Here is a 16,996-nt window from a genome sequence, read left to right on the forward strand (position 1 = left end):
CACTCTCACATACATACGGACTGTGTACACATGAATGTACACTTGCATACATCTGTGCACGCACAACATCCACACGTACGTACATGCACACACATGTCCTGTGTAACAGCATTATGTCTATCCATTTGGATATGCACGCACATACCTGTGTGTATGTATTATATGGGCACACATGCATGTCTATACATGTGCCCGGTGTATGAATGTGTATATGTACTTGTGTGTAATTACATATACAGATACATATGTATGTATCCGTATGGGTATCTCAAATAACTGTTCACAGCTAAACTAGTGTGTGTGTGTACATACATATGTACATATATATTTTAATACATTTATACATAATATATACATGTATATGCATATGCATGCAGCCACATGCACATACACCTATATACAATACATACACACATGTATATTCACTCACTGCCAAACCCCTGGTGTGGGTCTAGCCTGATGTTGCGTGGGACCCAACACAGAATTCAGAGCTGGCCTTCAGAGACTACGGTGATGTGGGCAAGAAGGAAAAAAAGAATTGTCACGTGAAATCGTCTTTGTGCACTAACAGGACAAAACGCACCACTCGGGGTGACAGAGAACAAACAGAAGGGGGTGCCTCGACTGCACATCCTGCCCTGCCGCAGAACCAGCATCCCCTCTCCCTCTGCGGCTCCCACGATGGGCGCTCTGTTGCTTCTCTTTCCCCGTGGATATTTTTGGTCCCAATGAATGCTATTGTCATCTCTAAGACAACCTAGACCCTGTCAAATCAGCCTTTTCATCCACAACTGCCCACTCCCCAGGACTGCCATCTGGTGGGCTGCCTGGACCGTCGTGGTCTCAGATACCACTTTCAGATCCCATTTGGGCACCTTTCTCCCTCCGATCCCCTTTCCCTTTTGCCCTGCTCACCCTCATCCCTGCACAGATCAATGACTTGCCAAAGCTCTGCACTTCCCCTCTCCTTCCAGAGGCCCCTCATCCCTCACACAGAGCAGCTCTACTCTGGTCCAGGGCTGTCCCCTAACTACTCTCCTTGCTACCCTTTCTCATCTACCTCCATGCAGAGCTGCCGGAATGATCTTCCCAAGCAGAGGCATGACCATGACCTTCTCCTCAGAGGATAAAATACAAAAGTCCTGAGCCTGACAGACACATGTGGTTCTCCACCTCTACCTCACATTTCACCTTCCCCGACTCTCTGCCATCTCTCTTCACCTGCACTTTTTGCCTTCAAGACTCCTCCGATGAGGCCCATTCTATGACCTCCCTGATGTTCCCAGGTGTCCAACATTCACCTTGGGATCCCACTGTATTTACTTTGAGGGCACATGCTCTCCAGCCCTCAATGCAGCATAAGCTAGAGAAGTCTCTCTCCCTGTGGGCCCTCAAACAGTGATTTGCAGACAGCGGGCACTTGTGTTAACTGAGCCAAACTGGCAGAGCTTTAGCTGAAATGACTCGTCCAAAGTCATTCCAGAGTCCCGAATTCTTTATCCACATAGCCCCCCACTCACAATCAAAGGTTACATAACTCACTTAGGTAAGCGCTAAATCAGATGGGCTTAACCCAAATTTTGCTGCTGAAGGATGTTCTCAAGACAAACAAGGGAGTTTTGTGGGCACATGAGAGTTATTCTGGACTTGCTGAACTGGAGATGTAGCAGGTGGTTAGGATGAGAGATGACCTAAACAGTGATCCCTGAGCTCAGATCCAGTGGGGGCTGGGAGATAGAGTGTGGAGAAACAGGTCTAAGGGCAGAGCCCCACTTTTAGTGATGATCCAAAACATTGGACTTAAGAAGGCTGAAAGGCAGCCAAGTGTCACAAGAGAAGGTGGGCAAAGTACCCAAAATTCAGTGGTTGATATCAAAAGCTGCAGACAAGAATGCTGAGGAAGGGACATTGCATCTCAACACTTGAGATAAATCACTAATCCTATGACGTTTCAGTCTAGAGCTTGGAATAAGAGGTGAGGGAACAGGCTAGGAGTCTGGCTGGGAAAATGGGAAGATAGGATGGCAGAGTTCAAGAACAAAGTAGTAATTAAGAGATTGGTCTAAGGTTGCCCTACTACTGCCTTGGACACCGAGTTGATGCTTTCCGGGCCCCCTCCCTCACCTTTAAAACCAAGGAACTGGGCCAGATGATGAGGAGCCCTAAAACAAAATACTTACCTTTCTGTTCTATTTTCAACAAAAAAACCCACCGATCCCTATTAATACCCTAGTTACACACCAGCCCCTCTTCAGGTGCCCTGTAACTTAGAAGAGTGAATGATTGCTTCAAGAATGGTCTTATGTGTCGAGAGTTCAGACCTGGGTTAAAATCCTTCTTACATAATTAGCTTTCTGACCCTCTGAAGACTCCTTTCTATCTAATCTGTGAAATGAGGACACCTGATTGAAGATCAAATGAGGTGATGTATTCCACAAGAGCTTGCACTCTTACAGGGATTTTAAGATCGATTTACTCTGAAGTGGGTATTTTACATGAAAAACCTGAAGGAGAAAAAGGGAGTAACTTCAGTGCCCAAGATCCAAGTTTCTGGAAAAGGGTGCCACCTGGTCTTTGTGCCTATGCAGAAGAAATGACATCTGAAATGTAGGGGGAGGGGCAGCTAGGTAGCTTAGGGTACTGGCCCTGGAGTCAGGAGGACCTGAGTTCAAATCTGACCCCAGACACTTAACACTTACTAGCTGTGTGACCTTAGGCCAAGTCACTTAACCCCAACTGCCTCACCAAAAAAAAAATTAAAAAAAAAAAATAAAATGAAATGTAGGGGGACATCAAATTCCACCCATTCAGCCTTCCTTCTGTACACATCAGAATCAGAACTTATCTCCTTATCTAACACCAATTCCACCATGTCAATCATAAACAAGTAACTTGTGCTTCTGGTAGTCCAAATGGCAAGCAGCTAAAACACAAACAAAACAAAAAACCTATCACTGTCAGGTCATTTACCTAGAAAGGTCTCTGCACTCTATCTAACCTTCTGTAAGAGCAGACTTCAACAGATCAGAAAACCAGCAACATATTGTTTAAAAGGCCTAGAAAATGGCAAATTAATTCAGGTAGTTTGTGTGTCACTTATTTAGTCACAATATTTTCAAGCAGCAGAAACAAAGGATGTTCATTAGAAATCAGTCCAACTACTTAGCTATTTTCAATGTTCAAATTTCAGTTTAATAATTTATTTAAATAAGATATTTGAAGAGGCAGTTTAAAAAAACCCAAGATTTATATTTTTATTTCCTTGTAAAAATCTTTACACATGCAGACAAACCAGTGTAAGAAAGTATCCACCATCATTTAAACAAATAACCATACTTAAATAGTATTATGTCTGCAATTTATCCGTATAAAAATAAGATACATTTTTACAGAAGACCACTCTCCAGTTCTTATATTGATAAACAATACACAACTATAATAATAGGTACAATTGAACTTGACCATGGTTTTCAATTAGATACTGCTAGGGCATTTTAATGTGCAAAAAATTAACATAGTTCTTTCAAAAGATAATGTCCTCAATGTTTCTAAAAACCTAGAGGGCTTTTCAGAAATCAATTCCTAATCAGTTTGTTCCTAATATTTCGATTAAGAGTCCATACACCATAATGTAGATGGGTATAACTACTAAGGAATGCTGCAGGCCCAAAGATCAGCGCCTGTGCCTGCTGTGTCCTGACCGATTACCGCTGTGGTGCTTGCCTTTGTGGGCCCGCTCAAAGGACCGAGACCTCTCTCGCCTCTCTCGGTGATGTCCCCGTTCGTGCCTGTGCTTCTTGGCAGCATCGGAATGATCCCGAGATTTGCTCTGAGATCTTGAGCGGGACTTTTTCCTTTTATGGCCGTGTCTGTTGGAACTTTTTAAATCCTCCCTGGCGTGCTTGGCTTTGAGGGGCGGAGAGCCGTGGTTGTGGTGTCTCCGGGGACTTTCGCTGTGACTGCGGGATCGACTTCTTGATCTTGAGCTGTACGTTCCAGACCGACTTCGCCTGTTGTTATAACTTGAAGAGGAACGGTAGATGTTAGATTTGGCCTTTCAAACTGAAAAAGTGCTTGTTCACCAGAGGCACAAACCCAAAGCGTAGCCTGTCCCCAACTCCACTACTCCTGTTTAGACAAAATCACAAGCAGGAAAGGGCAGGCAAGCCTCTAGGTGATCACATTAAGTGTCCTCTACGTAGTCTTGGGCTGTGCCAAGTGAGTCAAGGGGCAGAAGACAAGGAAGGATTTTGTCATTACAATCTAGCTATAAAGCTCTCTATGGGTCTCGCTGATAAGAGTCAGCTTTTCTAAGAGGACAATGCATTAGTTTTTTCTAATTATTCTTCCTTAGTTATTAAATGCAAAGTTGTCTAAGTTTGACCAGCTGTTCTTTTTCTCAAAACATGAAAGAGCGGGGCAAAAGGCCTTGTAGAGAATTCTTCAGGCTACATATATTGAAAGGGAAATCCCTAATATTAAATTCACTTTTCCAGGTTTGCCTCTTGTCCTGTCAGATAAACTACAGTAACTTAAAACTTTAAGAAAATCTAAATTTCTCATGGCCCCAAGGAAATAGTTACTTACTGTCTTCTTGGCGTATGAGATCGAGACCGTGACCTTGTCCGTGACCTTGAGCGACTGGCGCTTCTACTGTTTCTACTTCTCTTGCTATCTTTCCTAACGCTAGGTTAAGAAAAAAAAGAAAAGGTAAGATTGTCTTCCTCCCAAGTCTGTGCATTTGACAGAACTGTCTCATGACGGTGCACTCACCCATTGTAAGGACTCTTGGATGCCTGCGGCCTATCTTCAGGTTCTTTTTTGATGGTCTTCATGCTGGCTGATACTGGTGTTTTCTCTTCTGGCTTTACTTCTCTTGGTGATGCTAAGAAGTAACAAACAAGAAAACCCCATCAAATAACATTCTTAAATGAAAGTCAAAGGTAGATTCTAAGTGAATATGGCCACAGGGCTCTGAATTTTTTTTTTAACATTTGTTCCAGATAGTTTAAAGGGGTTTAAGAGTAACAGCTTATAATCACCTAACAAAAAATTCACTCTCCTAGATATGAAAAATAATATTTAAAAAAAAAAGATAAATCTTACATGGTTTAGAAGCTGGAGAAAAGCCACCCAGTGTTGAAAGGGCTGGAGTTCCATCAGGATTCAAGCCTTTTGCTTTTAATTTAGCTTCTTGTAGAGCGACTTTCCTCTTTTCAACTTCTTTTTCCAGCAATTCATAGTTTGGCTGTTGAAAGGACAGAGGAGGAAGAGTTCTGGGGTCAGCTCCACTGCAGTGTGTCTGATGTGACACCAGTTATGTCATGGGGAGGCGACTGAGGGCACTTTACCTTTCTTCTCGTATAAAGCCTAAGTGTTTCTATGCAGATATCCTGAATGTCTTCTTCTGTGGTACCAAAGAGTAGAAACCAGTGAGGACGACTTGGCAGTGGAATCTAAACAACGAATAACAGATGAGTTTAGACAGAACTCTGGTACTTTTACAATTAGTTTTGTGCTTTGGTCTGCTTGGAGTCAGAGGTATCTCACAGATTACATGCTTACCTGAAGCGCTCTAGCTGCAAGGTAGATACAAGCACATGCTATTGTCTCTGGTTGAAATCGAACAAAAACATTGGTTCGAAGACTGTCATTCATGTAATTCCTGGAAAACATTATAACTCTAAGTTTTAAGGGTGAACAAATGTTTCTTCTGGAGTTTAAACTTAATTGGAGACTCAATCTACTTTATTCTTTTTCCTTCTCTTTAGTTGTCATATAGGCTTCTAACATTCTTATCTTAAAATTCAAGAGATAAGAATTTTAACATTTTTAATCTGTCCCTCTGCTTTAAAAATAATTAAAAAAAAACCCAAACAAACACAAAACACTTTAAAAGCCTCCCCTCTCTGCCCAACAAAGAAAAACACAACAGTATTTGCTATTTTTGATTGAAGAAAACTTTAAAAACGACAGCACAGTTTTTCCTTAAAAAGCAACGTTTTTACAACTTTGTTTTTGACAATTTTTCATGTCTCAGAATTTATAAACCCTTTTGACAAAATTGCAGGTCAGGAATTTTAGTAATTCTGTTGTGTACAAACAATTTCACAAGATTTTTTTTTTTTCAGGAAGAAAAAACACAGAAAAATGGTAGGGTAAAATATTTATATACTCTTCCAAGTGGCTGCTGGTATTTAGCTCAAATAGTAAGGAAACTAAGTTTGCTGCTTGAAAAAAATGTCATTAACTTCAAACCTTGTAAAGGTTAATTAATTAGATTTAAAGCACACACATCTCTAATGCTTATGCAGCAATTAAACAAGACTGAAAATGTATTCTAATTACTCAGAATTAAATGTTGGACATTTGTATTCCATACAAAATGTTTATAAATATACAATATGTAAATAATTTCAGGTTTATCAAACTTAAAGTGGAATCAGCATCTTTAATAATATTTAGCTAAGAAACTGATTCATGAAATCTAATTTCACGAAACTTACATGAAACAAACATAACTTATGTAGATTTTATTAAGACCAGTACAAGATAGAATACTTTATTGAAAGCCCAACAGATGGCATAGGAATTAATGAGAAATTAAGTCATTTTTGCTTGCATAGGCAAAGGACTTGTTACTGCCAATAATTTCCTGTACACGATTAAGTTTTAGAATAAAGGACAGTAGAGTAACAACTGTAACAATTCACCAAAGTATTACTCATTTTACCTTTAAATAAGCCAGCACTCCGCGCAGAAAATCAGCCTCTCAAAAGTGTTGCTTAAAGTGTCTCCAAGCAATAGTAAGACTTCCCTTAAAACAAGGGAAGACCTGACCGTTCTCTAAATTTCCTATTGCCTGAAATGCAAATCTGAATTCCAATCGCCCAACTGCTAACAGTTGTAGGATAAAATGGTGCCCACTGTCATTTCCTTTGGTAGTATTAGCATGCTGTACACACTAATGATCCAAATTGTTAAACTATTCATAAAATCAATGTAATTCATAATGGCTGGACAACAAGTCTATCAAAAATGAGCCATTCATTTTGATAGTAACAGGTATACATTAAATACATATGCATGTTGAATAGTTACTTCTAGAAACAAATATACAAATCCTTTTGACACCCCGACAGAACTAGAAGATGCTGCCAGATGGATATGGACCACTTCAGTGAATCTCGGATGAGAGCTTGCACTGGATTGGCTGGAGAGAAGGGCAGCCAATCAGGCCATCCTGAGGTCATGGGCTGAGGTGCAGAGGGCAGAGTTCTATGACTTACCATCATGGACTACCCTTTAATTAAAGAGTAGAAAAAAGAACAGAGTTAAATTGAGTTCTCCATAAAAAGTAATTAGTCAAACCAAGAAAACAGTAAGCAGAAATAAGCAATTCACCTTTTTTGCCCAAAATAGCTCATTTTGAAGATAGCTTACATCTTATTGTTTTAAAAACAGAAAACAAAACTTACGTTATTTCTGCTACTGTTTTCCTGGCTAGGAAAGAGTGTGCAAAGGATAACTTACCAGGCTGTCTGAACCAGGGTTTGATTTCGTTCACATTCTAAGACTTGTAAATACATAACAATGATCTAGGGGAAAGGAAGAGACACAGAATAATTACACATGGAGTTTACTTCTCTACCACTTAATTCAGTCAAATGGGACAGACTACACAACTTGGTAAACTAAAAATTAATGCCAAGCTCACCAATTAATGTATCCTCATTTGCATAACAAAAAGGAAAGACTACATACAAAACAACTTTTACAACTAGGTGTCAAAAGTAGACAAGACTGAAATTTGCTCAATGAAATTGCAACTGAGATGTTGGTCAGTTAGCATCACCATCACTTCTAAACAAGCTCAGAGATAATAACCACTCACACGTTTGATTAGCAACAAACTGACACACAAACTCATTATATGCACTGCGGTAACTCACCTTGTGGGGATGCTTGACATGAACACAAAATCCCAATTCCTTCAATACCCTTCTCTCTGCCTTGATTACTTGATTTTTGGTGTTTATGTAGTTCTGATCAAGGATCAGGGGGCTTGGTGTCCTAGTTTGTAAGAAATAAAATCACAACTGTTTTGCACATCCAAACAAGTTTATTTGTGGCATCTCCATTTTCCCTTCCAACCAACTATTGGCAACAGAAACCAGCTTTTTAAACTCCTGCAAACAAGTTAAAGCATTGATCTTGTGCTGTCCAAGTTAGGCTAATCAAACATACAGATCAAATTTACATACACATTCATTCCAAAAGTGACTCTGTATTGCTTACTCTTTTATGTTCCAAGAATACCTGCTAATGTAAAAATAATCTTAATATCCATTTACAAACGCATCCTGGTTGTATGTTTCTAAACAAAAACTTCATGCTTCTCAACGTCAAAAGTAACAATTCATTCTAAGACGAACATCATGGACTCTATAAAAGCTTAATATTTGTGATGTAAATTATCTTTACTTTGAAGTCTCCTTTTCATAAGCTTTCCTACAAAGTATAGGTAATATTTTTGATAGCTTTAAGGCAAAGGATTTACCTTTACAGATTAAACAAGTACCCATCAATATGCTTTGTAAACTGCAAAGCACCAATATGTGGTAATATAGATAGACTGATCTCTATCAATTTCAAGCTCACCTAAATGGCTGGTCTTAATGCAGAATGAATAGGAGATAAAGAACAACTATCAGCAAGTTAATGATTAGTCCAACTATTTCAGTGGCCTCAGAGTGCCTAGAGATGATCTCTTGCTGATCTACTTAACCCAGATCTTTCAAAAAACCCCTATAACTTTCATAATCTGAAGTCAAAAGAAAAAAAACCTATGGAGTAAAAAAAAAAAGAACTATGAAGTCAAAAGTAAATGACGATATCCAGACCTGTTTGTCAGGAAACTGATCAGAAACTGGTCAAGAAGCAAGTGTTTAGATGGAAACAAATTATAGTAAGCACGAGATAGAATGTTACTTGGTATAAAAATAAACAGAAGAGATCACCAAGTTTTCTATGTTGGGTAAAGATACATAAATGCCAGTGACTTAATGCTTGGCAGAAAGCACCAGATGCTCCTCCCTATTTACATATTTGCTTTTAAAAAAAACAGGACACCTGGAGCAGTGGGAATCAAGCACCCCTCCCCCAATCACTACATATTCCAGATCGAGTTCTCCGTACTGCGGGAATACTGAGGTGTTTTTAAAGCCTCTGCTGACAAGACATGGCTTGAATGTCAAAGAAAAGCTTTTCATGTTCACCTGAATACTTCTTTCTTTAAATGCCTACTGTGTGACTGAAGTAACACACGTTATCTGTTTTACTCAAGTCAGTGCTATAAGAACAAACACAAAGAAGCAATCTTTTCCTAATATGAGGGCAAATGAGTTTCACAATTAAAATAAGAACGTTTCCTATAGTAGGAAAGACCATGTTGAGTTTTTTTGTTCTTTCCTTAAAAGTGATCTTTCATCATGAATATCAGCACTAAAAAGGTCAGGCATAGAATACCGATTTCTAGCAGACTTCAGGGAAAAAAAACCCTGTCTTTGTATAGCTAAGTCATTTCTTAGTCTGATATGGTGTGAACCCTTCTGCTGCAGTACATGGGTCACACATAAGCCAAGGAACCATTTGCTGGTCTTCCTCTTATATTGGAGAAGACTCATTGGCCAAGGATAGGTCAGCCTTAATTCCTGGCAGGAAAGTATTCTCCTACTAACCTGTGGCCTTAAAAAGACCCACGGACTTATTACTTATCAGGATCGAAGACTGACAATTGGAAGAGACTGCTAACCCAGCACCCCTATTTTTAAAGCGAGGATACTCAAGACCAGAGAAGGGCAATTAATTGGCCTGTGATCCCAGGGCAGTGAGAGAGAAAAGAATTCCAACCCAGGTTCCGACTCTAAATCCAGTGCTCTTTCCAGCACAGATTCAAGTGGGAAGGAACATCAGGAAGGACTGGGTGCAGTCCCTCCCTTGGACAGGTTAGCCAACTTGGGCCCAGCCAAGCTAGTGGTGCCCAATGTCACAAAGGTTATGTTAGTCACATTCTGAAGTAATAAAAAGAAGGTTTCACTAGTAATACATTTATCCAAACTGCTAAGCTGACAGTGTATGGCCTCTTTGAAGTTTTATTCTAATAATGTTGAAAAGATGGTTTGAGTTCTCTTCAGCCTGTGCACTGAAAAGTAAACTTAGCGATGACTTGGTGTGACACGGGAAACTGGGTCACAGCTCAGAGGTTCCGAGCTGTACAGAGGAAATCAAGCTGGTCATTTCGTTAATAAAAGCAGCACAAAATCACCACCACATAAGGAGGAAAAATTCCCAGGTATTTAAAACTCAAAACCAAGCTAGACAGTAAATGCTTTGTCCTGCTACGGGCTTTCTCTTTGATTAGGGGGTAGTGGTGGTAAGAAAGCCAATCTCATGTTCTTACACAACAGTAATAAAATCAATCTCCTATAGGTTGGTACTGGTTAATCTAAAAGGTTTCTACTTTGAAAAAACATTTCTGGAAAGATTACTCAACCCCCTAAAATATCTATATCCCTTTTTAAAAAGGGCTGTTTTAAAACAGGGTTATCGGAGCAGCTAGGTGGTGCAGTGGATAGAGCACCAGCCCTGGATTCAGGAGGATCTGAGTTCAAATCTGGCCTCAGACACTTGACACTAACTAGCTGTGTGACCTTGGGCAAGCTACTTGACCCCTATTGCCTCACCAAAAAAACAAAACACAAAACAGGGTTATCAGTTGTACTGATAGTGTGGAAATAATGCTAACTAGATGCATTCATTTTCAATGCTTTCCTCAAAACAGAAGGCCCTTTATTGTTTCTAGTTATTTAATAGTGAAATTTGTCTAGAATGGGAGAATGAGTCATTTATAGCTGCCCTGGGGCGCAGTGACTCCTCATTTCCACTAGGAGCTCCTGGCACCTGTGCCTGGTGGTGGAATAGGTATCTTCAGTCAAGGCTACTACACACCTTTTTTCCTGTTTGTCTCAACACTGGAGTGCCAACAGGGTCCTGGCCCAAGTTAGGCCCACCTTTAATTGAATCAGAAGTAAAGTACCTTTCAATAGGTACTTATCTTGTCCCGCTTTGTCACCACCAGGATCCAAACAGAAGTTAAATTAATCTAGTTTCCATTGAGCCCTTCCCCCTTTTAAGAAAAGCACTCAATTCACTTGTTTGAGAAGGTCAGGCTATCTCTCACTTGAAGTATCCACAGTCCCTTTTTAGAGAAGGGCTTAATGAGTTACAAAGCACTGACAACTGACTGCAGCTTTAGCAAACTTGTGTTCCCACTAGAAAAGGAAACTGACACGAGGCCATGTTATATACTAAGTTATTTAAATATACATACATATCTCAGATAGAAAGGTTTTTGGGGGCTGAGGTTAACTATAAATGATCTACTTGTGGTCATTAGCCCAACTTTCTGTAAAGTATAATTAAATTTTCCCAATGAATCAATAAAAATCCCCAAAGGGGGCTTTTCCTACTGAAAAATTACATTGTCCAAAGCAGAAAAAACTTAAATCTGAGAAATGCTTTTCATTTCCTCCCAAGTTTCTAAAACTTTGAGACACAAAGGGAAGGAAAACAACCTAAGCATACATAAAAAGCCTATTTTTAGGAATTTCAAACAATTACCCTTCAAATGGGATTTCAAACAAGTACCTTGTATTAATTAGTGCCTATAGTTTTATTTTTTCAATTACTGATTTACTTCTTTTACCTATCTTCTTTTAGTTCCAACCCGGTAAACAACATGCAAATCAAGTGAGAAACTTCTAGGGTATCTCAAAAACAGTGCAATTCTTCCTAATTCATCCAATCAGTTTATTCATTAAGAACTAAGTATGTGTGCAAAGTACTATGGGGATGTTTAAGAACAAGACAATTATACTAGATTTGTTTTAATCAAACTAGTTTTAGACCATTTAATTTCTCACTTGTGACTACCAAATGTTAAGTTGAGACTGTTACCAAATTAGAATCAAAGGGCAGAAATTGCAAATAAATCCTTTGCTTTCTCAGTGTCTAATGGTAGCAAAGGCTCCCCAGAAGTAATAAACTTCCAGTCAAGGGAGATTAAAGTAGACAGGAAGGGCCACGATGGGTTCACCAAATGGGGGCCGTGGCAGAAGAGCTCTGCTGTTTCTCCCAATTCTAAATATCTATTATTACTAATCTTTTCAGTCAACCTAGAGCATTAGCTGGGCTTAGTTAACTCCTCCCCATCAAAGTCCACTTATCTCATGACCTTCAACCTCGGAATAGCTGCTTAGCCCCACCCACACCTGTTCAATGACCTTCAGGAATACAAGAGTTTGAATTCATATTCCTGAATATGCCATGGGTGTGGAGGCAGATTTCTCTTCTTGAAATGTAAAGACACTTTTCCAGTGGAAGGTCATTTCATAGGATGATTTTTAAAAACAGGTAGTAGAGCTTAAATTCTGCAGGCCTGAAGCACTGGTGATCCACACTCAGCTGTACTTCTGAGGATGGGAGTTAGGTGAGACTATTTTACTTATAAACAATTTACAAAGCCAGCTTTCCTCACATAATCAACACATCAAGTACTATACCCACTTGACATCACACAAATGGTCAGACTAGATTCTCTGCTGCCAAATTTAGGGCTCATTCCATTATGCCCAAACTACCACAAGGCTGAAGTTCAGCCTTTTTTGAAACACTGGATGGTGCTGACACAGACACATCAGGTCTACATTAATTAACTACCAATTATGTTCAGGGCACCAGGGACACAAAACCAGACAAGAATCCGTTTCTGCCATTGGGGAACTTCTGCCCAACTGGTAGCAGTGGTGGCTTGGGCCAAGGGAGTGGATAACAGGGACAAAAACAAATTATTAACAGGAAGAGGGGAGAGATCACTAAACACTCATGGTGCAAATGTGGAATATGTGGAACCAAGAAATACTTCATGGATCTGACACATATGCCAAGCCTTAGAAAATTAAGCAATGACATTTTTTACTTAAATATTCCTAATGGTCTCAAAAGTTATGAGATATCTTGTTCCCCAGCTCCCAATATATACTTTACCAACCTACAATACTAACAACTTGGACAGCAAAGACAAAAGCTTTTAACAAGAAACAGGAGTTTTTCCAAATGGTTCACCAGTGGCCAACCTGTTAGTCCCCGATTCCAGTGACCTATTCTCAGAGCACTGGCTTCTCCTTGGGGATTTTCGATACTTCACTCACTGTTGCCATGACGACAGCTTCATCTCTATGTACCACTCCACATCACCCAGGCTTTGGTAAATGTAGCTGGTCGCTGTATAGTCGGTTGCAAGGGAAAAAAGAGTTGAAGTTAATAACACATACAAGTTACATGCTTGTAAACTTGTAAAAATGCATAGAAACTTTTACATCCTGCTTGCTTAAAAAAAGATTTCTGTGTGATTAATATTTCTTTCAAATGTCATGCAAATTCACATGTCAGATTGCATGGGGAAAAGTAATTTCACCCTAAATGAATCAACAGTGTTTTAATGACAGACAAAAGAAAGCATTGCTGGTTTTTTTCAGCCATACCAATAATAACATGCACCAGTGACACTGAGGTGAGGAATAGTCTGAGTCTGAAATTTTGTAGCTATATTGAATTTCTGACCTTAATTTTTAAAAACATCAATTAAGTCTAATAGAAAGTTTTCTAGGAAGAGAATTCATGAATCTTCCTCGTGATTATGTGACTGTCTATTAATACTTCAAAGATGGAGGCAAACTGCTTCCACTGATCAGCTAAATTCAGACAAGTTTTAAGTTGCTTTCATTTTGAAAGAGTTTAAAAGGCACAGAACAAAAAAATCCACACTACACAATGACACAACTGGCCACACCATCATGACAGAAAACAGCACTAATTTTGAAAATTCAATAAATGATTTTAATGTCACAAAAGTTAGAAATTTTAAAAATTTCCTTCTCTAAAAACTTTCACTGGTTATGGTAGGATGTGGGGGGGGGAGGGACACAGATGTGGGGAAAGGGAGAATAGAGAGAAAAAGAACGTGTAGAATTTGTTTTGAAAAAATACCTTTTGATAGTAACATTCAAGATAATTGATTATTAATTACACTATTCACTTAGGGGAATGCCCCACATTTCTGTGTTGAACTCAGAAGAGCCCCCACTATTTCCAACTTCTGGATTCAGCCAAGACTAAGGACGACAAAGGGTGACTGATTCAAGAACTACTTACAACCCCCAGCCAAAGAGTTACAAACAACCTCAGCATTACTATTCTTTTGTAACTTCCTTTCAAATCAATGAGTTTATCTACCAATCTAAACTATGACAACAGCATCCTTCAGCAGGGTGTACTAACGTCATCTACAAAGCCCTGAAGGCTTTTCCTAAAATAAACACATAAAAAGACAACTTATGTTTAACTGTGCAAACCGATAAACCTTTAGTTTTGTTCTCTGCATTTTTACTTACAAAATGCAATTCCCATGACTCACTATAATAACTCAACCCCAACTTTTAGGTTATTTTTCTAACCCACTCCTGCGACTGTATCTAACCAGAACAAAATACCTGTTTAATCCCTTTGACTTCAACTTCAACCTTTATCATCCTGCAGTCCTTTCAGATCCGGTATTATTCGATATATCGTAGTTGAATGTTGAGAAGTATTCTAACAAAAGCCAACCTCAATTGATAAAGAATTAACTAGACTTCAGGGAGATATACATAAACTACACAAAGAACTTTGCTGCAAAATTAACTTACTACATTGTTTACACTTCCAACTTTGTCTTCAAAACAATGAACAGGGTGTGCTCATCATCTCCAAGCAGAATCCAAGCCCTTTCAGTTCTTTAACTGGCCCCCAATACTGTACAGCCAACTGTAAGTGAATCTGCCTAAATAAACTTGTTACCAGTGAGTAACTACTTTTTATTACTATTTCTCCAATTTAGTTTTAAGTGTCACATTGTGGTAAGTACCCATGTGAACTTTTACTACCTAAACAGCTTTTTTTGGTTTCTCTATGTCAGATAATTTTATCCTGGTGGGAAATGAATTTTAAAAAATTAAACCTGATGGCACTGGTACACAGTACAGATGTTATTTTCAAAAATGTCAGTCTTACCTTTTTCCTCTTAACTGCCGTAAATGGTGAAAAACATTTATCACATCTCTTATTCTACGAGGTGCTTCTTCAATTTTGGAAGCGAGATTGATACAAGCCATGGCAACAATCTGAAAAGAAGCCATTTCCCAAGAAGATCAGACATATACTAGGTTGGGGGGTGGGGTGGGGGGTGAGGTGGGGGGTGGGAGGAACACAAACCTGGCCAACTTTTCCCCTATATGGTGCTTAAATTTCACAAAGACTGGCCACTCATCTTTGATAGAACAAAAGCACCAGTGCCTTCTCTACCTTACCGACCAAAAGTAATTCAGTTCTATTGACCTGAATCAGGGGCTATTAACCTGGGATTCAGAAAGTAGAGCAGGAAAGTCTGTGAACTTGGATGGGGGAAAGAGTCTGTATTAATTTTACTAAGCTTTGGTTTTCCTTTGAAGCCTACAAATTTTATTTTACGTGTTCAAAATCATTCTGAAAAAGGGTCTGGGGCCATCTCTAAGACTGTGTCTATGACACAGAAAAGGTTAAGAATAAACGTTTGATCTAAGCTAGAAAATTTAGAGTTCTCTAGAGCGGAGCAGGTTGCCTTGAATTCAGCTGGGGGACTTTGGAAATTACTAATAAAAAGAGAAAGTCCGTAGAGGAGAAGGAAGAGGGGATTTGGAATCTGAGGGCCGGGGTCCCAATTCCAGCTCTTCCCCTTGCTACCATTGTGACCTTGAACAATCACTTGCTCGCCCCGGACCTGTTTCCCAGGACCCGATGACTGACTTTGGGACTCTCCCCTCCAGTTCTGAGCCTACCTCACTAATGAAAGCACGAGTACGGGCTCACAAGGGGTGGATGCTAAAGTGCTGCAAGTGTGGGGGAGGGGTTGGGTGACGCGGCCCAGCCGGCGGCCTTACCTCGAAGCTGTGTTTGACGAAGGACTTGGAATAGAAAAAGCGGTGGAACAGCACCTGCCCCGTCGCCATCGCCACCTGCAGTGAGGAGAGACCGGAAGCGCAGGGGTCAGCCACGAGCCGGGCCCAGCGTCGCCGCCATTTTGTGCGGCCCGAGCCGGCCGCGCCCCTCCCCCTCCCGACCCCCCACAGCGCCCGCTCGGGTCCCCGGGGCCTACCTGGGGCAGCCGAAGCAAGATGCCGGCGGCCTGGATGAGCTCGCAGCCCAGGATGCGCAGATCCGTCTCGCTGGGCAGATCGAGGCCGTCCTGCATGGACGGCGTGGGTGACAGCCGCTCCTCCGGGATCAGCGAGTGGTCGATGGTCAGCGACACCTCCGAGTAGAGCCGGTCGCCGATGAGGATCCCGGCCGCGGGACCGCCGCCGGAAGCCGCCGAGGCCGGGCCCCCCGAGGCCGCCGCCGCGGGGCCCGAGGAGGAGGCGGCCGAGGAGGAGGAAGCGGGGGCCGAGGCCGAAGAGGAGGAGGCCGAGGAGGCCGAGGCCGCTGCCGGGATCGGGTGAGGCCCGGACGCCATCGTCGCAGCCAGCTTCGCGCACGCCCAACGCAGCCGGAACCCGCGGCTAGAATAACCAGAGTCCTCGGCGGCGGCTCCGGCTCCTCCCGCCGCTGCCAGGCGCCGGGAGCGTCACGCCCCGTAGTCGCCTCCGCCGTGACGTCACCACGAACAGCGGAAAGTAGTCCCTGCCCAACCGCCTCTTTCCGGGACGGAGGCGTCGCAGTAGGGGGCCTAGGCTCCGCCCTTCCCCCTACCCCGCAGCTTCCTGGGGCTCGTCGGGGCGGAGCGGCGGCGCCCGGGGAGTCCCCGGGCTGACGCCTCTGGAGGGCGGTTTTTCTCCTGACTCCGCCCGAGCACCGCTCAGGA

General features: G+C 41.3%; 1 protein-coding gene across 3 annotated transcripts; it reads right to left on the reverse strand.

Annotated features, from left to right (window-relative positions):
• Positions 1-3,205: 3,205 nt before the first annotated feature.
• On the reverse strand, positions 3,206-16,787 carry CCNL1 (cyclin L1). Of its 3 annotated transcripts, XM_043992819.1 has the most exons (11): positions 16,292-16,728; positions 16,077-16,151; positions 15,172-15,281; positions 7,953-8,073; positions 7,534-7,598; positions 5,566-5,665; positions 5,352-5,456; positions 5,107-5,248; positions 4,774-4,885; positions 4,588-4,686; positions 3,206-4,022 (listed from the first exon to the last, which is right to left on the reverse strand). In XM_043992819.1, exons 1-11 carry the CDS (start codon positions 16,646-16,648, stop codon positions 3,674-3,676), a joined length of 1,635 nt encoding a protein of 544 aa, XP_043848754.1. In that variant the 5' UTR covers positions 16,649-16,728; the 3' UTR covers positions 3,206-3,673. The 3 variants fall into 3 exon arrangements, 1 of the variants encoding a protein (XP_043848754.1); XR_006355579.1 differs by lacking the exons at positions 3,206-4,022; positions 4,588-4,686; positions 4,774-4,885; positions 5,107-5,248 and adding an exon at positions 7,290-7,303 and having other exon boundaries at positions 5,419-5,456; positions 16,292-16,787; XR_006355578.1 differs by lacking the exons at positions 3,206-4,022; positions 4,588-4,686; positions 4,774-4,885; positions 5,107-5,248 and having other exon boundaries at positions 5,407-5,456; positions 5,566-7,303; positions 16,292-16,783.
• Positions 16,788-16,996: the final 209 nt, after the last annotated feature.

This window comes from Dromiciops gliroides, chromosome 3, assembly GCF_019393635.1.
Source record: "Dromiciops gliroides isolate mDroGli1 chromosome 3, mDroGli1.pri, whole genome shotgun sequence".
NCBI lineage: Eukaryota > Metazoa > Chordata > Mammalia > Microbiotheria > Microbiotheriidae > Dromiciops > Dromiciops gliroides.

Bases quoted from the DNA above. Each gene is read 5' to 3' on its own strand.
- CCNL1 (XM_043992819.1), bottom strand. From the start codon at position 16,648: ATGGCGTCCGGGCCTCACCCGATCCCGGCAGCGGCCTCGGCCTCCTCG. The intron at 15,282-16,076 runs GTAAGGCCGCCG...GCTTCTTTTCAG, and splicing joins TCGTCAAACACAGCTTCGAG to ATTGTTGCCATGGCTTGTAT. The intron at 5,249-5,351 runs GTAAAGTGCCCT...TCCTTTCAACAG, and splicing joins GGCTTTATACGAGAAGAAAG to CCAAACTATGAATTGCTGGA.